Source organism: Dermacentor variabilis, chromosome 11 (assembly GCF_050947875.1).
Source record: "Dermacentor variabilis isolate Ectoservices chromosome 11, ASM5094787v1, whole genome shotgun sequence".
Lineage (NCBI taxonomy): Eukaryota > Metazoa > Arthropoda > Arachnida > Ixodida > Ixodidae > Dermacentor > Dermacentor variabilis.
In genome coordinates this window covers 7778219-7804442 of record NC_134578.1, presented here as the reverse complement: position 1 = coordinate 7804442, position 26224 = coordinate 7778219, and the positions used below count along the sequence as shown (strand labels likewise).

Below are 26224 nucleotides of genomic sequence, written 5' to 3'. Positions count from 1 at the left end.
CAGTGAGCCGCGGAAGAAACAAAGCATGGGGAAAGCTGCATTGACACCCAAATGCAGAAAATCTTGTTGATTTCAAACAGATGAAATCAATGGGCAGGCTGTCGTGACGGCAGGATAGGAGAGCAAGCTGGGAGTGCTTTCTCTCAAACCTAAATTTTTACACGCAGGAGGCGAAAGTTTCGAATGATGTGAGAAGGCTAAAGCGGCAGCAAATCCACCCATTGTCCTTAGAAGGCAAAGATGACGCCCTTGGCCCCGCAGGGGCGTCTTAGTGAATAGGCGTTTGGTGTGTTGTGACACCACGGACCCAAGCACATGAGGCCTGAACTCTTCCGCGTCTAACCATGCGTGGCTTAGCTGTGTCTGGGGGAAAGGGGGATTCTGGAGGTAGAGCCGATGCTGAATGTTTGGACCGTCAAGGCCCCTCGGCGGAGGCAGCACCTCTTTGGCGACAACTTCCCTGTACGGCACCTTCGAACTGACCCACCCGGTGGAAATCGTTATAGTTGCATTTTTCGGTCTCTCCCTCCAACCTTCGTCTATCTCTCTCACTTTCAATTTTCCTGTCTGCTACTTCCGATCGTCCCAGCAGCAAGCGTTAAGCTTGTATGAAATAACCGACCTTGGCTGTACGTATTTTCACTTAGCAATAACGTATAGTTGGCATTGGCAGCAAGTGTTTCTTACAACTCCTGCAGCGTCCCCTTGTTGGTCTCCATAATAGGTGGTTGGCGTTGGGTTGAGTTCCCATATTAATTGCGTTTGTGATTCAAGTTATGAATTAATTCGCCCTCGCGCTGCGATTTGCTAGCATCTTGGTTGGCTCCGATAGTAGAGCGATCGCCCCGGGAGGACTTTGGTCCCGCGGTCAAATCCCGGACCAGGACGAATTTTTCTTCAAGTACTACTAAGCTTTGTTTCTGAGAAACCCATGTGGCTTTCGTTTGTAGCGTCGTACAACATGCAGGTGGATGCCAGTTTTTCCTTTTATGAGCCTTCCTACACCCTTCAGAATTCCACAGAACTGATTTGTCATATCTTGTATTGTGCCCTTTCAGCTTTCGCTACTTGACACCGTAACACCCGCAAACAAATTGGCTGACCAAGCGTACCAATCGCACACTGGTTAGCATGTTGTCCATGTACGTCACATAGGACTATAAAGTCTGGGACGACATTTTGCCCTTTATTACGTACACCTTTAACACAGCAAAGCACATAGCTTCTGGTTACAGCCCGTTTTTCTACCTCTACACTCGCTAGCCGCGTCACACACTGGATGCCATATTTTCTTTCTCAGCCCACGACGATGTTTCCATCGCTGAGACCCCGTGTATCGCTGAATAAGCTCGACGCTCGGCCCGCATGCGCGCTCTAGCTTCGCAAGACCGGTCAGACGCGCGTTACGACAGGCACCATCGAGATTTCACCAATTGTCCAGGGGATCTAGTCTGGCTATGGTGCCCGGTGTGCAAACGTGGCCTGTGTCAGAAACTTCTCGCCTACTGTACTGGCCCGTACGTTGTTGATGACCGGCTCAGTGATGTAAACTTTATTGGACAGCTATACGAAGTAAGGAAAGTAGCTTTATCGGCCGTATAATGTTCTAAACATAGGTATATTAACTAAATTGAGGAGCATGGTGTCACGCGTGCACAAGCAAACATGAACACATCTCACTCGATGACTGCGGAAACTCCGTGTCAAAACGCTGGAGTAAGGAAGCGCGGCAGCAGCAGCGAGTGCATTGACCTTCGTTCTGCCGCTCGCATCAACGCGAACTAAGCCGCGAAAACACAGCGTACCGCGGACTTTGTCCCCGTCGCAGATCCTTTTCAGCATACATCCGGATACGGCCGGGCCGCCCGGTATAGAACGCTCCCCTCCACCCCATGGAGCCTTGCGCGTGACGGAAGACGGTGCGCTTCGTCCCCGCTTTCATCCGTTGCGTGCGCGAGATTGAGCTGCGATTGCCGCCTTACCCTCACACGCTTTCACTCGCACATACAGCATATGGCGTGCGTCGACGATTTTATTACCCTGGAACATTATACGGACCCTCACGCCGACGCCGATGGCAGAAATGCGTCTGTAGTGTCCATATAATTGATATCGCAATAAAAAACAAAAAAGGGTCGTCTGTACTGTGAGCTTTACTGTCCTTATATGGGCAAAACGTGTAGACTTCCTTGTATATATACTCCTATGTTTACGTTTTAAGTAATGTTTTATATAAAAAGGAAATATATTGTCTTATGATCTGTATTACCACTCCTGTAATGAGCAAAATGAGTACAAGGTGAAAGCAGGAGCCAACGTTTCGACAAGTGAACCTGTCTTCTTCCAGGCCACATATGCTTTCCTCGCCACAAGGGGGGGGAGGAGGAGCATATGTGTCGAGGAAAGCATACTGTGGCGAGGAAAGCATAAGTCGCCTTGAAGAAATCAAGTACACTTGTCGAAACGTTGGCTCCTGCTTTCACCTTGTTCTCGTTTTGCTCATCGTCTTGAATTACCAGCTCCCGCCTTCCCCCTATTTTCCCTGCACTCTTGTAGTGGTAATTTCGGGGGCTAACAATCAATAGACAAGCAAGGAAAATATAATGCCGTTCCCGTTTTTCAACCTATATAGTTATGAACTAGTGCCGTCATGGATATATCCTGAATTACGAGCTCGAGGGAATGAAGGGAGTAAACATCAAGGGAACGAAGAAAAATTTGGAGCTTCGACAGTCATCGCGGCACAATTAGTGGTGCTTCAAATGTACAAACAGCATACCGGCTTAAAAGATGTGTAGACCGAACATATGGCTCGTGTTTGATGCACGAGAATGTGGCTCATGCATCAAAGACAGTTCGGTGGGCACTTTTGTTGTCGACAAAGATTAAGAGTACAACGCATGTTTAAGCAGTCTCGTGTTATTACACCAGTGGTCGTAGAACTTGTTCGCGATTTTAGAAAAAGGTAAGGTTTATTGCGACAAGTCAACCTCCAGGCTTACGGTTCGTTTGCGCAAACTGAATGTCTACATTCCAGCGGCTCTACAATGCTCAGGCAAGAATTTAACAAAGGAAAATCATAATGAAAATTATGGAGCGGACACACATTGCTGGAACTCGCGGTCATGAAACTGCCTTTCAGGGGTCACACCGTTGTACCTTGAAATCAACGAGCAGACGAATTCACAAAACGACCACACGAACGTGTGGTCCTTTTGTGAATTTGATTCTGATTGGGTGGAGAGATGGCGTTTTTCTGCAGAAATCAGATATTTGTATTGGCTCAAAGGTTGCCCCTATTCTTAGCAACATTTACTTGAGTAAGGTTGACTACTGCTTAGAGAAAGCCTTAGATGATAGCGTTATCAAGATATTTCGTTACGTTGATAATTACCTGATTTTCTGCAATAGGGAAGAATTCGATTCCGCTGCTACCTCAGTAAGTGAGCAATTTAAACTTAATGGGGGAGGATTAAAGTTTACCAAGGAATTTCCTCAGCGACGCGTAATTCAGTTTCTTGACATTTCCTTGATCTTCGAACAAAATCATGTTTGTTGGCAGTACTCACCAAGATGTTCGAAGCCGTTGCTAAACTTTCAATCCAAGCATTCCAAAGTAGTAAAAAACGGAATTGCCATGTCGTGCCTTAAGTCTTCCCTCACCAGATCCTGCATGCACAAAATGAGCGCCAGTTCTAATGCGCAGGTCCGGCGCCTATTAGAAGCAGGTTATCCTAGTGTAGCGGTGGCCGCTGTGCCTGAGCGCCTAAAGTCGGTTTCGAGAGGGACGGACGTGATTACAGAAAGCATTAATAGCAAAAAAGAGTAGTGGCTATTCCGTATATTCATTTAGTGTCGCACAGGCTTAAAAAAGTTGCAAGTAGGTATGATGTTAATGTTGCTTTCACTGCTCCCAATAAGCTAGGTAAGATATGCGCTGCCGTACAGAATAAAAAGGAGCGGGTAAAAGGCAAAAAACGAACAGATATTTGTCCAGTGAAGCACAATAAGAACAACAGTTTTACTGACTGTCGTATTGGTGTGGTTTATAAAATTCCCCTTAGCTGTGGCCAGTTCTACGTAGGGCAAACGGGACGATGTATCAATCAGAGGCTAATGGAACATAAAAGGTCGTTGACCGGTGGATTGCCTTCTAATCGATGTACCAAATTGTTCTGCCCGAGACCTGTATAATTTCTATTGCCCTAAGATTGGGTTTAACCATGTACCAAATGTTTTTCTTTTTAAGAGTTTTGTGTATCTATATATCTATATTCTTTGTTTTTCCAGAGCTGTTTCATGTGTGCAGCAAATTGTTTAAGTGAGACCTATGTACTACACGCCATTACTCTTTCCTTTCTCGATTTTCGTTGTTCCTCTTTTCCTTTCATTTTCTTCTTTTCTTTTTTTTTCTTTTTTCTCGCTCCTTGCTGTCTGCTGCCTTTTGGACCCTCTGGTTATTAGGACCAGTCAAGTTGCTTTTGTAGCAACTTTTTTCCTAATGCCTTGGCACTTTGTACCACTTGTTTTTATGAATAAAGGTATATATATATATATATATATATATATATATATATATATCTTTCGCTACATTGCCGAGATTGTAACTGCACGCCAGAGTTAGATGAATGCGCGATATTGTACAGGCATAAGAATGAAGATACGCGTCTTATGGTAGAGGCTTGGCATATCTATAATGGTGGAAGTGCGTGCGTGAGTCAGCCTTCGATTACAATACATAAGGAAGAGATTAAGTGCCTTAACAGTTATCTCTCACGTAGACCGGCACGTGTTCCCGACTGACACGTGATGTTGCCATTCCTGAGCTAGCGCAGTTGAGTTTTCTGTCTTCTTTCTTTTTTCGCCTCAGTGCTCCCTTCAGTTGATAGTCGGCGTTCGTGTTGTCCACTTCTCTACTCTTGTGTCCTGTCCGCACGCCTCACTTCTTTTTTGCATAATCACACGAACGTGGACTCGGGAGAAAACACCATTCCGTTGTTCGGTTACGACGTTAGAAGCGTACTACGAAAATTCTTAGAGAAGAAAATGTGCGGTATATGCTTCGATGAAGAGGCCAAAAGATAAGTTTCGTAAACCGTGGACCCTGAACTGAAATTCTGCGTATATGGGAAGTTACTGCGAAGTATGGAAGCCTTGTTTCATAGCTTTCTCCTTGGTGTGGCCTACGCTCCGCACTTTCTCTTTCAAGTTCATCGCACAAGCTCCACGTCATGTGCATTCGCGTATGCGCGTGCGTAGAGCCTCGGACGAGGAGGCAGCCCTCGTGTGGCTGTATTGCCCTTGATGTGCCCAGCGACGGCAACAGCTCCGCTTTAAACTTAGGGATCAGTCATCCACTGTGTATCGGGAGGATACTTGGACTATGACATGTTACTGGCCCTGAAAGGGGCCTTTTCATAGCAGTGAAAGACTTCGTGATTATGGCAGACTTGCTTCTCACTTAGTACGGACATGTCCTCGAAATGCTAGGAACCATTTTATGCACTGTGGCTGTTTCGTCTTTTTCCCGACTCTTGTTTGTGTTATTGTTTGCCCATGCTGTAGTGTCTTTTTTATTAATCTGTTGCATATTATATTTGTTAATTTCACTGACGAAAATTTATATTTTTTTTCATATAAGTGAAATGAAGTAGCCGGAGACTTATGTTTCACCCGGCCCAGTTCAATGCCGTGTAACCCTAGCCTCTAAGTTTCTTAAATATTACCTATATGTAAATCTGGCGCAACTGTCCATGAGAGTTTTCTAATGGACGCTATGCCGCGTTAGGAAATAGGGAATGTGGATGTGCGAGGCCTTGTCTCGAACGTGTCTTCACCGAACATTTGGTCTGGACTGCTCAGAAAAACTTTTCTTAAAATAATATCTCACAAAAGTTTTCATGCACCCGTACAACATTTTTAATGAAGTTGTATCACCTACAGCGCATAAGTAAGCTAAAACAAAAAAAATCAGGTGACAAATTGTCGCACAGCGAGTGCCGACTTTGTCGTCTGTTCTCCAACATTAGCGGGCCATCAGTAGTCTTCCAATTTTTATATGCTTGTACATTCAAGTACAAGTCCTAATCGATGAAAAAAATTTTTGCGCAATATCTAAAACAGTTAGTTCTCAAAGTGTTGTTTAATAGCCAGTGAATCACTGCGACATACGGAATGGTATCCTGGCAGATCCTGGCTTTCTGAGAACGATGCCAGTACCGTAATTCCTACACGTACATTAGCGGCGCGACGCCTGCTTTCTCTCAAAGGGATATCGTAAGAAACTAAGTCCTATATCCTACTCATCATGTCGGCGCGATAAGAATCTTACAGGGATATTTCGCGTGTGCCGTCACTCGCATCTCACATCCTGCGTAAAATAGAGTTCGTTACAATCAGCTTCTTGAAAACTAGGCAGAAAAATATCAGAAATGCAAAATAAAGTTCAAGGAATGCAAGCCACAACTGAGTTAATGTGCAATGGTTCTTTGGTGCCTAAAGGAAGCACCCCGAAACTTAACAATTTCTTTTCGTTTTGTCCCAGGTTTGCAAAAATGCCATCTGCGTATGAGCGCATGATCACTTTCACTTGGAGAATGACTGCTTGTCTCTGAAACGTTTTTCCATGGACCTCTCACGCCAGAATACATTGTCTTGTATATCAATCAGTCCGTCGCGATAAACTTTGTTCGTGATGCTCCTTCTGAGTGTTGAATAAATGTTGATTTCTGTGAGTAGCAAACAATGTGCTTTCTCATGGCAGAAAAGTGATATAAAAAGCCTGAACCTCAGTATCCTGAACTAAGTATCTCTCTACAAAATCCTTCATGTACATATTATAAAGCGTCCTGCGTTCTTTCGCTGGATAATTCAAAAGAATATTTCTATAAGGGTGGCCGAAATAAAGACAGAAATAAGTAAAAGTAAATGACCTATCACTTCTGCGGTAGCCCGCAAAGTGGAGTAAAGCTCGTTAAAGGAATAATTGGTTATTTACCCCACTGTAGCCAAGAAGCTCAGATAGAAATCTAAACAGGTTTCTCAAAGAAAGCTTCGCAGTTCCTGAAAAACTTTTTCTTGAGAAACCCCGTACCAGACAAAATGTTCTTTAAGCTGTCTTTCTGTGAAGCCCACGTGAATTTCCTTAGTAGAGTGTGGGTGTAAGCCAGTTGCTTATTCCTGAGTTTGGGAAGTTACCGCAAGCAAAAAACGAGACTTGGGAGAGAGGGACAACACGAAGCGGTACTGACAACTGATGATTCAATGAAATGAACGCCAAGCGTATATAGATCAGACACACGTATGCACCCGAAAAAGTTATCTTGGTATTTAAACGCTTATCTTAGTATTTGTATCGCACCCCTGTTTAAGATCGCTCTGTGTTTGAGGGTTTTTACGTTGCTTTTCGGGTGCACACGTGTGTCTAATCTTTATACGCTTGGCTTTTGTTTCATTAGATCATATGTTGTCAGTGCTGCTTCGTGTTGACCCTTTCTTCAAGTCTCGCATTTCGCTTGCGGTAACTACCTAAAATCATGAATTTCCTTTATAGCTTCCTGCTACTGTTGGGTGGGTGACAATTTTCTCTTTCAAGGGATTGTACACTATCAAGCAAGTGTCCTCCACTGTTTTGTAAATAACTACATGCAAAAACAGAGAAGGAGGATACAACAGGTGACCTTTATTGGTGAGATCACCGAGTTGTAGACGGCATGGTTGACTGGGTACACACTTGCTAGGCGTCAGATTTTAATTCGGCCTCTTAGGGACGTATAAACGGTATGTATTAGTAAGCAAACGATGGTAGCTGATATTTTGGTTTGTGTTAACATGACGAGGTGTAGTTTGGCAGGTCTTATCAGAGAAACACAGTGGTTGCTAAGAAAAAGAAGTGGAGTCGAGGATGGCAAAGGAATGGATGACGTGATGGAATAGGGAAATTTGTAGGAGTCGCTTCGTGGCAGAGAGTTGTAGGAGTCGCTCATCATCACCCAGCTGGAGACAGCTAGGGGATTTTGTTCTGCAGTGACAATGAAAAAAAGACGCAGTTTCGCCTGAAAGACCAAGCGTCGATTGTGATAGCAAACTATTAGACAGCTATAGAAAGTAAGGATAGTAGTTTTATCGGTCGTATAAAGTTGTAAATATTCTCTTACTAATTGAATGAAGGATCATGGTGTTGCGTGAGCAAACACACGGGAACACAACCCTCTCTATGACCGAAGACACTCGCTGTGTGAGGAACCATGGCAGCAGCAGTGAACGTATTGGCCTCCGTGCTGCCTCTCGCTTCAACGCGAACTAAGCGGCGAAAACACAGCGCACACGAAGCTACCAGCGCTCTGCGCATGCATTCTCTCCCAATCGCAGATCACTTTCGAGATAGGGCCCGCGCGGTAACGCGCGGCCGCGCCATACGCAACCGCCGCCGGAGTAGAACGCCTCCCCCCCCCTGGTGCCTTGTGCACACGACATCGAGCCGCCATCGTCGGCTCACCCTTACAGGCTTTCACACGCACATACAGCATACGGCACGCGGCCATGATGGTATCGCACATGTACTTTCTACGGAACGTCACGTCCACACCCACGGTGACGACGACGGCGGAAATGCACTTGGAGTAACCGAGTAATTGCTATTCAAATATGCAATAATGGTGTGGTAATTACGTTGATATAATGATAGACTGCCCGTCAGAAAGATGAGGTGTGAAGGCAACGAAATCCCGACTAAGCACTTCGTGCTTACTTTTGCCTCAACTGTTCTGCCCAAGTTCATCGAGATCGGGTAAATCAAGCTTCGTGTCAGGGCGTACGCGCCAAATCCTCTGGGGTGTTTCAAGCGTCAACAATCCGGCCACAGTTCACTGAACTGCCCAGGCCCCCAGACATGTGCGAAGTGCAGTGCTCATGAACACTCCTCTGAGTCTTGTGAAAACTATCTACACTGTGTGAACTGCGGTAGGGGAGCATGCCGGATATTCGCGGTCGTACCCATCCTGGAAAAAAGAAAAAGAAATAAAGGCAAGTAAAGTGAAGGAAAATATAACTTTCAAGGAAACACGCAGGCGGGCATCGTACCTGCTGAAGAACAGCTTTGCTAAAGTGGCGCATCAGGGGGCAGCGGCACAACGGCCTCTGGCGGCTGTCCGGTCCGCACACAGTGAACCGGTGGTGACGATCGGCCCACTCGGCGGGTGCAGCCAGTGTTTCTCCGTGATTCAAGAAGAGCCCATCAACCTCCGGGCTGGTTGGCTTCAAGGTCTCGTCGTTCGAGGCGAGGCTTTCAAAGCAAACACATCGCTCGCACGTGTGCGGCGCCTCGAAAGAAGCCATGGACACAACACCGAGCATGAGGGCGCAGTTAGCGCCTACAGAGAGGCGCGAATCCATCTACCGCTCCAAAAGAGACAAACCCTGCGTCATGGCGCCCAGAAAGGGCTCTGTGACATAATTTTCCATTCTTGAACACACAGCATCACACACACTATCAAAATGAGCGCAAAAATTCTACGGTGGAGCGTGAGATCACTTCTCCACAATCTCGACAATATCACAGAACTCCTTCATAAGCATAATCCAAAAAGACTATGTGTTCAGGAAACAAGTCTAAAACCCACACAAACAAACTTCTTCAGACAGTATGCCATCTTCCGCAAATACCGTGACGACGCTATTGCTTCGTCCGGAGGTGTAGCAATAATTGACGAGTCTGTTGCTTGCCAGAATCTTTCTCTCCTGACGCCCCTCGAGGCGGTGTTGGTGGGAACGATTCTTTTCAACAAGTTAGTACCCACTGCCCAATTTGTAAACCATGTCATTATCAACTCAGCAAAACGGAATCCTACACGCTAATTGATCAGATCCTAGAGCCATACATTATCGCTGGTGATGTTAATGTTCCCAGCAGTTTGTGGAGAGACTCCCGGTCTGATGCAAAGGGGTCGTCTTACAGGAAACTTCCTAGTAACCTCTAGTGTGCCTCTTTAATACAAAGGAGCCCACCTATTACAATATCGACCACAATTCATATTCTTCCCTAGATTTAGCTATTGGCACTGCGACCCTCCTTCCATACATAGAATGGAATTTCGTCAAGAATCCATTTGGGAGCGACCACTTTCCTGTAACGCTGAGCTTAATACAGGAACATGACAGTCCGCCTCACACCCCGCGTTGGAAAATACATCGGCTGATTGAAAAGGTTTTAAAATTCAACTAATTTAAGACGAGATCTTATTAACAAGTTTAGTATCAATGACGCATTAGCGTAGTTTAGCGCTTTTATTCTTGACGCTGCTCAAAAATTCACTTCCCAAACAAATGGTCTCCCGTGTAAAAGACGGATCCCCTGGTGGAATGATGACTGCAGACTAGCGCGAAAGAAATAAAACAAAGCACGCGGCGTACTGCTTCGCTCCCCGACTGCACAAGATCTCATAGAATTTAAACTCGTAAAATCACAGGGAAGGCTGACGCGGCGACAGGCCAGGAGGGCTAGCTGGTAGAGATTTCTCTCTCGTATAACATATGCCGTATCCGCTGACGTCTCTCCATCAGAAGGACATCCCTTTGAAAGGACCGCTGAATATGAGCCCGCTTTTTGGGAGCTGAAGCTCTTTCTGACGCCCACTCTCTGACACTTCGACCCTTCGACTTCACACCGATACTAGCGGTGTTGGCGCCGGCGCGCCCTCACAACTTTTCGACACCAACGAACGCGTCGTTGTCCACGCGAGTCGCTCCTTGAGCGAATCCTAGCGCAATTACACAGTCACAAAGCAAAAATGTATCTAGAGCTGAAATTCGGCTAGTTGGTTGTTCTTGATCGTCAATAGCAGTGTCCAAAAAAGAACAAGGGACGAACGGAGAAGCGACATACACAGCGCTGACTTCCAACTGGTATGTATTTCATAGAGGGTGAAAATTTATAGTCGACACAGCGGTCAACCAGCTCTTTGAAACACTCGGCGTGCGCACTCTGTGACACTTCGTCGTCTTCTTTCTTTGTGACAGCTCGCGCTTTGAGGCGTCGTGTTACACTGCACAACCTCTGGGACCGGCCCACTAAGCCGAGTACTTTCTTCGTAACAGCTTATGCTACGTAGTAACTCTGCGACGTTTTACAGACTTCATGATCGCCCAAGTAAATAAAGCTTTAACATTTCTTTGCCGAAGTACAAGCGCAATCGTCGCTTTAACGTACACCACAAGAAATAGCCATATTACGATTGCGTAACACGTAGTCACTGATGACGTCAAAATCCGTGTTTGTCTCGCTTATGCTCGTCCACTACCTGCAGAACTGAACAATTGCCATGTCGTAGGCTGTCGTCAAACGGCCGGCGTTGAAATTATGCCGTTGCCACCATACGATTGTCTAAATCCTGGTTGTCCTCGCGGTGCTGTCGTCACAGATAAATACGCTGGTGACCCACACACAGCTACTCAATTTACAGGAACACGTTGGTCCGCCTGGTATCGTATTGCGGAACCCAAAACAATGCTGTATACAAGAGCAGCTTGGGCTTGTTGGTACATCACAACGGAGTAATAGCGCAAAATTAAGAAAAGAACAGATGATTGTCTTGCCTCCTGTGTCCCTGTCTCAAGTTTGCGCTATTGCTTCGAAATTCTGTACAGCCATGTATTTGCAAAATTCGTCGCATAACATAATTTCCCACGGTGTGTGGGATCTGCACAATTTTCTTTTTTCTCATTTTTTTTTCCTTTCTTCAATACGATTAGCGCTGTTCATCGCTTTCTAGTCCATCGCTATCTAAGCTCCTTCACTCCAACCTGGGTGTCCTGGGTAATCCATGGCCTAATGAATGTAGCATCTGGCTTCTGCGCTGAAGAAGCTGGGTTCAATGTCAACCATCGGAACCAACTTGCGTCACTTGATGTGTGCTACTTGGCATGTGCCGCTCTTTAATGAACCACTTTGACGCCGACTGGATGCCCAGTGCACATATCCATTGATTTAAGTTATGAAATGGGGTCATTGAAGAGCTACACCTACCCTGCTGCAACAAACTTATACTGTATGTGGGTTTAGTTACCGTATGGAATGGCGAACGCCAAACAAAACGCACGCGCCTGCTCGTTTTCTTACTTCATAGGTGACTCAGGGTTGCAAGGGCCATATATATCAAGATGACTACCTGGCAGCCGTCTCAAAGCCCGAGTGTCAAATTCTACAAGAAGAGCCTGAAACAAACGGAACGAACAAAATTTATTTAACAAAAATATTGATTGCGACACTGCTTTTGTCTGTCAAAATGTTTTTGTACTCGAAGAGTTTTAGGTGCTTTAGAAGACGTGATGTTGTAGTTTCCTAAAACCATGCATGTGTACAACCATTCGAGCGATTTTGCCTTTTTTTTATTTGTGCACCTGACGCAATTTAGAAGAAAGAATCACTGTCACGCTGCATGACTGCACCATCTTTTTAGAGCGCAGCTCTTGGGCGCCCGTTCTTCCGGCGAACGTCGGCGTCGGCGTCGTCCCTCGGCGTCCTCGTAACCTAGTGAGCGAGCATAGCGAAGGATGAAATAGCCAACGCGGTGCCTGGGTGAAAGATGGCGATAGCGAAGAGAGCGCTAGGAGGAAAGTGGAGGAGGAGGGTACGGCGAAAGTGTTAGAAGAAGGTCCTATACAGTACCGCTCAAGACGGGCTTTGCGACGACAGCGGCTACTAGTTGCCGCCAGAATAGCGCGCGTCGTTTGTACATCGGTGATACCACCGGTGTCATATATGGAAACCAAGCTCTGCGTGAGCGGAGGTCTGTCTGCGGCGGCTGCTTTGAATCGTGCCCACGCGTCGTGCCCACGCCTCTCGCGATCTCCCGATTAGCGAGGCAGTCGTGCCACACTTCACTCTGTTTGCAGTGAGGGCACGAGACAGATTTTCCGCGCCCGCTACGCTACTCACGACGTTCTCTTTCTAATATAAACCGTGTACCTAATTAGTCATAATACAAAATACTGACAAGCGAAATGAAAAGTATTGAGCTACGCTCAAATTTCGCATTAGGGACTATCGTAACCGTCAGTGAATTTTTTTATCGCGTCTCTGTGGCTATGTCGTCACATTCTATAAATCAATAAACTCAAAGGCAAAACCAACTGTGGTCCGTTCTTTTCTTGTCTTGTGCAAGCAGGGCACTGAACTAGAAAAGTTTGCGTCTATTGTTAAATTGCACATCCAGACCGCAGTCATTGACTTGGTCGCATTTGTATGCTCGCAGCACTTGACGCGAAAGTCAGAATCCGTTTCGTTGCATGAAATTGTTGCATAGATTTCAAATTTCAAATTCAAATTCAATTCAGTGCATTAGCATAAAAGTACGAACATCGTTCTTTGAATTTTTCACTGACAAACGTCCATCATCAACTCCTGCCATAGAATACCCGCCGAACATCGAGCGTTATATAATAACCAATGGCCATACTGATCACCATATAATACTCGTTGAATATCGAGTGTACACAGAGCAATGCTGGACATCTACGTCGATAATTTCGCGTTTATATTTTAAGGTCATTGTCGCTTGATAGCACGAAACTATTGGGAACGATACAACTAAACAAAAAGAAAACTCCAATATTGTTATAGCACTTTACCATAATAAGGAAGGAACATGTCTAAGGACATGTTTGTTCAGCGAAAGCTACACAACAACAGTAAGTATCTTTTCTGTCAAGCAGCGCTTGGAATTCTCGCTATCCATTACACCTCAAGAACAGAAGCAAGACCCCTAGCGAAGAATGTGGAAATGATTGGAATTTCATTACCTAAGCAATGAATAAAATGACGCCGCAAGGAACGACAGTGTTATAACGTTGTCATTGGAAAAATTCCCAATATACTTCACCTCATTTTGCTTAGCCAGCGTTTCTAGTTAGATCTGAGAGAAATTGTACAAAAGTCGCATAAAGGCGCGATGCGAAGCACCTGCTCATGCTATTGGAATAGAAAAGCAAACCAGCGCGTTGCCATGTCGTGTTAAGCGTAAAACACGCGTGCCTAAAAACCATCTGATCCATTAACCGACGCGTCCAAATGATGGTCGGTCGTTCAGACTTGTGGAACCTGTCAGAACGTGTCAGAAAATTTGTGAAAACCTGTTGAATGCTTTTGTTGGGCTCCCGGTGTGTAAAATAGATTTTACCCGAGTACACGCAAGTTGGACCCTCCCGCGCTTAACCGTGCGCGGCTTAGCCGTGTCAGGGGAAAGTGGGATCCTGGGGGTTAAGCCGAGGCCGAGAGTTTGAATCTTTATGGCCCCCCGGCGGACGCAACACACTTCTTTGGCCTCCACTTCACGTAGACGGCAACCCCGGACTGACCCACCCAGGGGAAATCGGTAGTTGCCTTTTCATATCTTCCTCTCCAAGCTTCGTCTTTCTCTCTCCCTTTAAATCTTTCCTGCCTTACCAGGTTACAAGGCCAAGAAAATGGCCAGTGGAAACCTTCGCCTAAATGTCCAAAACAAGGCCCAGTATGACAAGTTGAACACTCTCGTATCCTTTGACAATAATCCTATAACCCTAATCACACACCGTTCCTTGAGCACAGTTCGTGATGGGGTATCTGACAATGACTTCTTGAATCTCACCGTAAATGAGTTCCTTGACGGATGGAAATATCAGAATGTTGTCCATCTGCAGCGAATCAAGGCGTAACGACCAGGAAATACCGACAAATCATTTAATCACCTTTGTCTCCAGTATGCTGCCAGAATACATCCAAGCAGGCTACGTAAAGATGCGTGTCAGGCCATATATTCCTAATCCTGGCAGGCGCTTCAAGTGCAAGAGGTTGGGTCCCAGCTCGCAGTGCTGCCATGGCCGAATGTCCTGCGCAAATGTGATGCTAGTAAACACGCAGCTGAAAATTGCACATGAGACCCGCATTCTTCAAACGGTGAAGCAGATCACGCTTCGAACTGGCGCTGTTGCTCTGCGTGGAAAAGAGAAAAGGAAATCATAACTCTAAAATTCAAAGAGAACATTTCATTTAATGAAGCACAAAAGCGATTTTCATTTGTGAAACCTTGTGCCGATACGGCGCGCGTGGAGGCTGCGCTGCAAAGGCTTCCACCAGCTATCCGAGCCACACACATTGCGTCGGCAGCAGCTACTTCTGCCCCCTCGGTGATGCCAGCTGCCGCTCTTCGTCTAAGAAGGATCAGCAGGTCGCTGAGCCTGTGGCCTTCAAGGCCCCTGCCCATGCAGTCAGACTTTACAAACCGTCCCGTGTGCCCCAGAAACGGGCAAACAGTGCCTCACAAGAAGTGATGAAGATCTCTTCTGGCCCCTATGTGCCTCTAGTACAGAGGGAGCGGCGTGGCTCACTTTCTTTTTTTATTGCGATAAAGACTTGCCCTTAAGGCATAATTCTTGGTGCTTATATGTGTGCTGTGAGGCCTGTGTTGTGTATGAATTGAAGCAGTGTTTTGTGGAATCTGTTGTCGTGTATCCAGCGGTCGTAGCTGATTGTCACACTGTAGCGGAGGCCGGCTTGCAGTAGGAGACGCGAGCGTTCCGATCTTAAACCAGTACATGTCCGCGTGGCTCACTTGGGCGCGCCAAAAAAGAAAAGTCTCGAATCACTGCCCCACAAAAAAAACAGCTGCATAAGTTAAATATCTTGTTTTGCATACAGGGCATTCATTTTCATTAATGTGGCTGTACAAATTTTGCAATGAAACGTCACAAGTCCTCTCATAAACCTAGATGATGTCAAATAACTGAAGACAGGGAAGGACCCATCTTTTTTATCCTGGTATATGCCAATAGCACTCACGAGTTGTATCTGTAAGTTTTTCGAGAAAATGATTAATCGACGATTGCTGTATTATCTGGAAAAAGCAATGCGCTTGATATATCTTACTGTAGGTTTAGAGAAAACCAGATCAACTGCTGACCACCTTGTTCAAATATAACTACTTATAAAAAATGTATTTGTCCACAACCAACATTTTTATTAGGCCTTTTTGATATGAAGAAAGCTTACGATACGACATGGCGCTATGGGATTCTACAAGGCATATCTTCTATGAAGGCACGAGGTATGGTATGAGGTACGAGTATGAAGATAGAGAAAGTTATCTCTCGAACCGATCTTTTTGTGTTAGACTTGGGTACCAGTTGTCAAGACATTTTAATCAAGAAAGTGTTGTACTTCAAGGAGGTGTCCTGAGTTGTGCATTGTTTATTGTTAAAATGAATTCGCTTTGTTCTACCGTGCTACCAACAATCATTTACTTTTACGTCAATGATGTCCAAATAGGTTTTAATTCTTGCAGTCTGGCAGTCTGTGAAATACAAGTCTAGCTTGCTGTTTGCAAATTGTAGAAATAGGCAGATGAGAATGGCTTCAGGTTCAGACGTCAAAAAAGCACTCGTGCTTTCCTCTCCAAAAAGCGGTTTAGCAGCAGATCCTGCCATTGAGCCGCATGGAGTGCACCTGCTTGCAGTTGGCAAGCACAAATCTCTAGGAGTATGCTTTGACTCAAAGTTAACGTTTATCGCTTACATTAACAACCTCAAGGCGAAGTGCCAAAAGACAGCCAATATATTAAACATATGTCACACGCTACTTGGGGCAGTGACAGGAGAGGCCTAATGAATCGTTGTTGGAGTCTCATACGCTCTGTTCTAGGATGTGGATCAGTCGCATATCAATCTGCAACGCCAAGCGCACTAAAGATACATGACCCTGTTCATCACTTACAGCTCCGGTATGCGATTGGGACATTTAGAACAAGCCGTATTCGTAGCCTCTATGTTGAGTCAAACGAGTGGTCGCTTAACCTGTGTAGGCCATATTGCATTTTCATGTACTTCTTGAAGGTCACTTCTGAGGCGCTTACACATCCATGTCATTGTATAGCCTGTCTTCCGATGCCCTGTTTTTGAGGCGACCACCAGCAAGAGTTCCTTTCTCACTGTGTACTAGAAGCCTGGTTGGCAATCTTGGTGCTCCATTTTTGGATAATCGAATAATGTCACTGATGCACTCAACACCAGTGTGGCTGTGGCAACACATATGTGACACATATTTTCTTACAATATCTCGCCACGCTCACAAGGAATTTTACGCAGTCACTTCCTAGAATTACAAGGAAGATATCCCTACCCTGAATTTTATACGGACGCTTCTAAATCTCCTGAGAAAGGATCCTTTGCAGCTGTTGGGCCTTTTGAGTTATCAGGGGTTCTCGATCCACAAATGATTATTTTTACTGCCGAAGCGGTTAAACTAATGTCGACTGTGAAATACATCAGAAAACAAAGGCTTAGCAGAGTTTTAATATATACAGACTCGCAAGCGTGGTAAATACAGATAAATTCGAAGCACAAAAACCCTGTACTGAATGAACTCTACTCTGAGCTTTGCGTGGTATGTATATCGAACCAGCACATAACCTTATGTTGGGTGCCTAGGCATATATGCATTGAAGGCAATGCGCTTGCTGACCATTATGTTACATCCATCCTCCCTGGAGCCTCTGGCAGCAATGCAGCAGTCCCAGTCCTCAATTTAAGACCTTTCCTGCGTATGAAGTTGACAGGATACTGGCAACAAGAGTGGGATAAAGCAACGCTAAATAAATTGTACTTGCTAAAGCCTAAAATAGGTAACTAGGACAGTGGAAAGAAAGCAAGGCACACTGATGTGGCACTCACCCGACTGAGAATGGGGTGCACATTTGGGACGCATTCTTACCTTCTCACTGGAAATGAATCCCCCACCTGCAGCAGGTGCGGGGAAATGCTCGGTATAGTACATGTCCTAATAGAATGCACGCATTTAGAAACGCATATTGTTACGTTCACGGGCGCATAGGACTAGTGTACAGTGGAATTCTGACCCTATGACGTGATTTCCTCTCATTTTCTTTCATACTTTTTATATTGTTTCCGCTACGAGAAAAGGAGTAACCGTCACCATTATAAGGTTACATCTCTTTCTTTTATTTTTATTTCAATAAAAAAACATTTTCCTCGAATTTGTAAGGAGCGCGTTCGACTACACCCTGCGCAACTCCTTGGAAGAGAACCCGTTTTTCAAACAAGCACAGTAATGGCATGCTTGTGAAGTTGACACATTACAATTATATCTACACAGAGCCACTAACTACTATCACATGTTTGCAGCCCTCTCCTTTACATGGAAGGGAGAAATTACTGTCACTTCATAATTGTCGCTGGTCTCACTGCACCGGCTTCGGCAGCTGTATGACTATTGCTGAGTCCAAACGATAACTGCCAGCGTTGCATAAATGGACAGCAATTTATACTGTGCCGTAATCATTCACACACACACACGCACGCACACACACACACACACTGTTTTCATTTTGTTTATCTCCAGCCACTGTCAACTCTTAAATATTGAACGCCTCATTGTGCACACACTCATAATATTATTGTACATTTTTAGGCATTTTTCGCTGCTTTTAGGCCCATTTATAGTCATGCTACATACACAATCTTACATAACACTACATCACAGCATTAAGAACATGGTTCTGGGGCTCTTTGGCCACAATTGGACCTTGCGCCATTAAAAACCACGCATCATCATGATCAAATTCTCTTCACGTGCATGATTTACAACAGTTTACGTTAGAAACACACATGTGCCAGAACCATCCACTCTACTGGACAACGCGTCGAAAATTGGCTGATTTGGTTGTTGGAACCTTTTGGAGAGCCTGGTGGAAAATTTGTGAGGTTGCCACGTTATTGTCAGTCTTACGTCAGGCCGAGTCTTGTTTACGTGCACGTAATTGGGCATGAGTTGTTGACGCTCGGACCATACGCTAATCGTTGAGGTCATCCTTCAACTCAGAATATCAAGTTTCTCTCAAGGCACTTAGGTCGTAACAATAGAGAATATCTGTTCAGTAATTTGAGAACAATCCATTTTTTTTATTTTCAATACCAGCAGTGGGGGCGCCTTTTTGATGAAAAAGACTCACAGCGGCCTTTGGTACGGCCTTTCAATAACCTGGTCGATCTTCTGAGCTAAAAGCTGCATAGAAACTGTTTGACAAGGCCCACGTAGAACATTGCAGCGCAGCATGTGACATAAATTACATTGATAATACTACATAAACTGTACAAGGTGCACACAATATCTACATAAACATATACAGTCATGTGTTATGCATAGCATGAGTTGGTTGTGTCAGCTTCATGTCATTAATGCGCAATTGGAGTCACAGCTCTCAGAAAGTTTGTGTTTGAACCAATGCTATTAAATTCAGAGTGGCAGTTTCTGTTAAAATGTATTTTTAATGCTCTTTTCAACCACTTGGCTCTTATTGCGTTTTTCCCTCGAGTTAATGTCATCTTCGCATGAAAATACTTTTTCTTCGTCTTATTTCCCCCTTGGTCAACAAAAATGTTCCTAAAAAACGTGTGTGCATGCTTTGCCGCTTGATTAAATTAATTTCCCTTGAACGGGTGCATGTTAGCTCTAAATTATTTGTGGCCCGCGTAGCTAATACGCGTGTGGCCTCTGTACCCTGTTCGTTGCGCCTTTCGTTGGCCTTGGAACGACGTCGAAGTGGCTTCGCGATAAGAAAACGAATTATGCAGAACACACCCACGTCTTCGAATCTTTGTGAAGCGGAGTTTTCGTGAAGTGATTAATTAAGTGCTATAAATCAGATGCTATGATCAAGTGCATTTGCGTAGCTAGCGTATAGCCTTCTTTTTATTGAAAATTTGACTTTAAGAGGAAGCTTTAGTTCGGGCCCAACTCCGATGCGGCCTATTCAAATACATGTAACATGCAAAAACGTTTTTCTGAGATAACCATTGGACCGATTTTAATGAAATTTGTTGCATTTGAGAGATAAAGCTAAATTATAGTGACTGTTGAAGCAAAATTTTGATTTAGTGCCTGAATTTTGTTAAGAATTTTTTTCAGGAATTCGAAAGTTCGAAAAAAATATAATCACGAAGTTTAAAAATTACTAGCTCTGCATCAAGAGCAGATATCGCGGTTCTGTAAACGGCAATTAACAAATCAATGAAAGCGGACAAATTCTATTTGTAGTTTTATATGTTAAATGAATTTGTTACGTTGTGTACAAGGGCTCTGCACAAGCTGTATTTCCATATTACTAAATTTTTAGATTAATGTTTAACATACTAGTTTTGTCCGCTTTAAATGTACTATTAGATGCAATTCACAGAATTGTGATATCATCTTTTATTGCTGAGTTACAAAGTTGTAAACTTAATAGTTTCGTTCTGTGAAAATATTTTTATTTTTGGAAATTTTCGCTGAAAAATTCCCAGCCTAAATCTAAAATTCAGAACCAGCAGTCACTAGATAGCGAGGTTTTCTTTTAAATGCAACAAGCCTCGTCAAATTTGGTGGAGTGGTTGCCGAGAAAAACGAATTCTCGTTTTGCATAAATTTAGATAGGAGAGCCCGAGCTAAAGCTTCCTCTTAACATAGTGTGACTTTGAGTACCCTGTGTAAGCTGTACCTAGTCTGCACTCAGCTATACACAGATGACTCGAGCTTTCGCGATTTGTATACGTCTGCACATGTCATCCCTCACTTAAATATACAAGCTATCGATTACGCCGTGCAACGTCGTCGACAACAGCCGAGCTATTTTCTATCCTGTGTGCAGTTTATAGCATCGGCTAAAGATACGCGAAAATGAGTGGTTTTCAATGATTCAGAGGCAGCACCTAAATCCTCTGATGAGCGTAAATTCAAACTTTATAAACGCATCGTTAATGTACGAGACATTAAAATAACTTACTAAAATGGATGAAGTGCAGTGTACCGTTATTTTCAGTGGATACCGGAACACTGCAGCAACAAACCCCGCAATTCTGCAGATTATACAGCAGTAGGGCAGGCACATAAAAAACACAACCGCACTACCTATTACTAGATCTGAAATACGGTGAATATTAAAGAAATACATCTATCCGTAACAGCAAAAGGAACATGGCTGGACGAAACTGATAGAAATTTTTATGATAGAAATTTTATGCGTAAGGCAGGACTCAAAGATGAAGTCCTCTGCCGCTGTTTTTTGAAGCTGCCGGTTTGTCTTAGATATTCATAATTTCTGATGATATTCGATGCGTTTAGTCTACCGCCACAGTTCCATGACTGATATATATATTTGTGGCCTTGCTCTTATTGCCATTTGCAAATCCCAAGGCTAGGATCATGTTTACCTTGTGCTCATTAGAGGAACCCACGGCGAGTGGGATGAAACATAACGCACCTTTAAACCTTTGCACTGAAGTTGTCAATTCGATTTTGCGGTGATAGATTTTGTAGCAAAAAAAGAACATCCGTGCACTTTATCTACGCTAAGACAACAGCTATCACGGCTTGTTTCCAACACCAAACGCGACGTGTTACTTCTGCCGCGGCGCGGAAGATAAGGCACTAGCTCGATCACAATGTTTGCCTTTATTTCCTTTATTTCTTTCTGGATAACTCAGAGGGAGCCTTTTCGAGGGCGCTGCTTTATGATCCGGCTGGGAGTGCAGTCCCCTAGTGTTCTCCACATTACGCGGGGTTTACTTATCAGTCGGAAGAAAATTAGTACGCAATTATTACGTCTTTGAAAATACGCACTTAGATGTCCTTCGGCTGTGCCTTCAAACACCTCATTGCGACTTAATTAGGATAGTACATATCGAGTTATATGATTAATTACAATTACCCAATTAAATTTTAGTAACGAAAAAATTACTGGCAGCTACGCCACTGTACTGTAAAGAATATGCACTAGGCTTTCTTCGAGTAACGCATTGCTCTTTTTTTTAATCTTGGTGCATGATAGTTAATTGGGACACCCTGTATATATTTATGACCTTTAGATGCTACTGATGATGTTTCCATCCCAAATAAATGTTGTAAATTATTCGAAATGTTTTCTTTTTCCTGAGTCATTAGCATTGACTGGAAAGAGAAGCAATACTGAGGCACATAACATTTACGTGCATTTCACACACCACTGATAAAAAACTGCTCAAGGTGTCGCTGAAGTCTTTGGGTTTTATTCCTGTTCAAAAGAGCACGCAAAGCAAGTTGAATCGTGGTGAACATACAGCAACATATTCAATCTCTAGGCCTAGGCTATCCATACCTTCGGAAATAATTTTTAATTGGCTACCTCCATCTCTTTCAAAAATGTAATAATCTTCGTCCTGTGTGTATAGTTAAATATATTGTGTGTGTGCATGCTGTTTATAGGGGAAATTTGAAGCAATGTTGAAGTGAGAAAATATGGATGAGGCAGCCGCGACTAGTGTTTCTAATGCACGTGTCCTCCTATTGTTGGGATTTACAGAAATAAAGCGAAACAATGAATTAAAAGCCGTGCACGTCTGCGCCAACAATGATGCAGAAAGCTATTTTCCTCAGCAAAATTTCAAGTCAAAAGGTAGAGGATAGTCAAAAGAAACCTAAAATGATGTGGTTGACAAAGCTCTGGTAATGGCACTTTAAGTCTGTAGGGGTGAGGGACTTCGGCATCGCCCTGGGGGGCTCAGCCCCACCACTGCTCCCCCCGGAAAACTCCGGAGGGGTCTCGGGCTCCGGAGCCCCCTCGTAGTGGGCGCCTATGATGAAATGCATACAAAACCTTGCCCACGTGTGGATTTATGAGAGCTGTGACTACGGTCGACTGTCAGTGGCTATGACATCTTCGACATCTAGCTCTTCACCCTCTCTCTTTCGAGAGAAAGTTTAATTGCATCAAGAGAAGTCCCAACTCCAGGCTTGGAAAACTTGATGCTTCGTGTGATATGGCAAGAGACTAAAGAGAGGAAGTCAGAAAAACAAAGAAAAAAGCACACCGACGTACACATACATGCATGCCAAATGCACTACCACAAAAGTTATTTTCTGATTGCCTTTGTGGAGCATAGCTCAGATCTGTATTCTTTAGTTGCACCACAAATCGTGTGTTGTGTGGCTACTGAATCACCAAGGATAGCCCTCGCTGTTACAAAGCGTCTGCAAATACAAATGAATGATCCCTGTCTTGGTCAACACAACAGGGTGATACATGTATGATGTGCTGGACAAATAATTATGAATAAATCTCTCCTGAGCCCATGGCCATTAATGAGGCATTTATCATTTTCAAATGTGTGTTTTGCAGTAAAATCAATGTGTTTTGCTTTCAGTGAAATCACAAGGGTTGAAACAGCAACGACAGGCCACAGCAACGCTGCAGCCATGCTAAGACGAATTCTGCTCTTTGTGCAGTTTCTCTTCGGGTTCCTTGCTACTGTGGGCCCCCCTCCCGCGGTCCAGGATGCGTCGTCAATTCTGGCACAACGGTTACAATATTCATCTCGCCCGCGCCTGGCCTGCCCTGTCTTCTTTGGTGAAGATAGCCTTGGCCCGACCGCTGCCGATTTCAACTTATCTCCGTTAGACTACGTAATCACGGACTGTCCAATCTTATTGGTATCCAAAGCTGTGACGTCAGTACCTGCGACTATAAGAGCAGCACCGCTGGCCGCTTTCTGCAGTAGGCAAGGCGACAGCAACGCCGCAACCATGCTAAGACGAATTCTGCTCTTTCTGCAGATATGTCACTTTAATAATGCTTACTGCATTCGATCTGACGACTCATTTTTGTTGCTGCTGCCTTGCCCACAATGCTACAATTCCTCTTTTGCGTACATTTCCACAGAGCTTGTGCGTCTTGTTAGTGGCATTTTGCTGAGTGGTGCAGTTGAGACGAACCCGGGGCCTCCTAGCGGGAACCCTCAAGCCAACACAGAGCTAAACTCACAATCCTGATCCACGCCTACCCTCGATATGCGGCCAGCAACGATTGCTGACCCTCACAACGTTGGTAATATGTTTGCTCAGCTCCTCGCTGGTCAGAACCGAATTGTGCAAGATATTGTTATTCTTAAAACTTCCGTTAACTTCCGTTTCAAGGCCTTTGAAATCCATCTAGCTACATTTGAATATTGATTCTCGGCCTCTGGCTCTGTGCCTGATGACGTGCAAAATAAAATTCTGGCATTAACAGCCACAGTGAATAAGCTTGTCACACAACATGGTGAATTAGAAGCATGTCTCAGTCAAAACAACCTCAAGGCTGTCAATCGCATGACCGCAGTGGACAATCGCATTAGACAATCGCATGACCGCAGTGGATAACGCCCCTGCGGTCACTCACGTGTGCAGCAAACTACAGGGAGAGGTGGCTTCGCTTCCGACAACTGTGGCACGGCTACTTTGCAAAAAATGATGAACTAGAAAACAGGTCCCGTCGCAACAATATAATTCTACATGGTCTTGATGAACCGATTGGCGAAACTCATTAACATTATTAGCTAATGTTTCACAGCTATTTTCTGAGTCACTGATGATGAAATGTCCGTCAATTGAGCGGTGTCACAGGATTAGTCGGCCTTGGGAAGGCCATCGACGCCCGGTAATAATGAAGATCCTAAATTTCCAAGAAAAGCTTCAGATCTTCAAAAATGCCTATAAACTAGAAAATTCCGATCAGCGCTTCACCGATGACCTATCTTCAAATGTGAGATCTGACGTGAGATGAAATGTGAGATCAGACTTGCAACTCTGGGAGGCCTCCGGTTCATTACGCGACAAAGGTTTTGTTGTAAAAATGCGCTGTGATCATGTCTTTATTAATATTATTATTAATCAATATTAATGCATGATGTATCACCAATAATTGTCCTACTTTCTTGTCTCTTATTTACTCGTACTGTCCTCACGTTGTTGCCATCACGGAAACGTGGCTACACAATGGGATTTTTGACTCGGAATTCACTCCACCGGACTATATCGCATTTCGGGCGGACAGACAAAACAGCAAAGGGGGGCGGCGTCGCCCTTTTGCTTCGGTCAGATCTTAGGTTCTCCGTTTTTCCAGCTCCTCTAGATACGAGATTGGCCTGCTGCAAACTTTACTTGGAAAAAATTCATATTGTAATCGGCACTTTATATCGCTCCCCGAGAACAACCGTGGACTCGTTTCAAGCAATCGAAACGTTCATGCACATGCACAACCTAGGTCTTTCCAACTTTATTTGTCTTGGCGATTTCAACGCACCGGGTATTCATTGGCCCTCTCTATCGACGTGCGGTCATGATGCCACTTTCGATAAAGAACTTACCAATTTTAGCCTGAGTTTGAGGCTTACTCAGATCGTTTGCGAGCATATCATACAGAAGGCTCTTTTGGATTTGGTCTATCTTAGCTTGAACCTTGCCGCGAATGATTACACTTGTGAAGTGGTGGAAGGCATTTCTGATCCTAAGGCTGTTTTTGTTTCGCTCTCGTTCATTGTTCCTAAACCATGCTTCGTTCTTACTACATTTCGCGATTTGAATCACGCTGACGACACCTCTATTCTAGATACATTAGCTGATGGCTTCGAGACTTTTCAAACACTCAGTATATCAAGTGACGTGAATGTTCTCGTGACACATTTTGAAAATATTGCCATGTCATGTATTGAACACTTCATTCCCATCAAAACAAAAACGAAAAATACTAAAATCCCTTGGATTAACACAGATATACTACATCTTTCACGTCGTGTCCGCAGGCTTAGACGATTGAAGAGCTCTTATAACCCCGTACACACTGCTAGGTTTGCTAAGGCGAAGGAGGATATTCGTACAAAAACCAAATCAGCTAAAGACTTTTTTTATAGCGTGCAGCTGCCGCTTCTGTTAAAAAGTAACCCGCGTAAGTTCTGGGGTTCCTTTTTTCCTCGTGACAGCTCTTGTACATCTTTATGTGTGAACAACGAAACGACTAGTGATTAATTAATAATCTACAACGCCTTCAACGCATACTTTAAGTCCTTTTTTACTTGCGATAATCATATTGTTCCTCCTTTTTCAAACATTCATCCAACCTGCCCCATTAATGATATTTTAGTTAGCACAGAAGGTGTCTTAAACCTCATACTAAATCTTGATACAAGGAGAAGTGAAAGGCCTGATAGAATCCCGAATTTGTGGCTCGTATGGTACGCCTTATGGACTTCACGCTACCTTACTCTTATCTTCAATAAATCCTTAACTTCCGCCATAGTACCTTCATCATGGAAGATGGCTAAGGTGCTTCCGTTACATAAGTCAGGTAGTAAGCATCATCTTTCTAACTGCCGGCCAATATCTCTAACACCATATTCATGCAAAGTACTATAG

General features: G+C 44.2%; 1 protein-coding gene across 2 annotated transcripts in view; it reads left to right on the top strand.

The window, feature by feature from the left end:
- LOC142563521 (venom metalloproteinase 3-like) overlaps positions 1-6758 on the top strand; it is a 74931-nt gene extending 68173 nt beyond the window's left edge. For both annotated transcript variants that reach the window (XM_075674069.1, XM_075674068.1), the window contains one exon: positions 6545-6758. In XM_075674069.1, coding sequence (XP_075530184.1) covers positions 6545-6571 — 27 coding nt within the window. In that variant the 3' untranslated portion in view covers positions 6572-6758. The remainder of the gene's footprint in view (positions 1-6544) is intronic.
- Positions 6759-26224: the final 19466 nt, after the last annotated feature.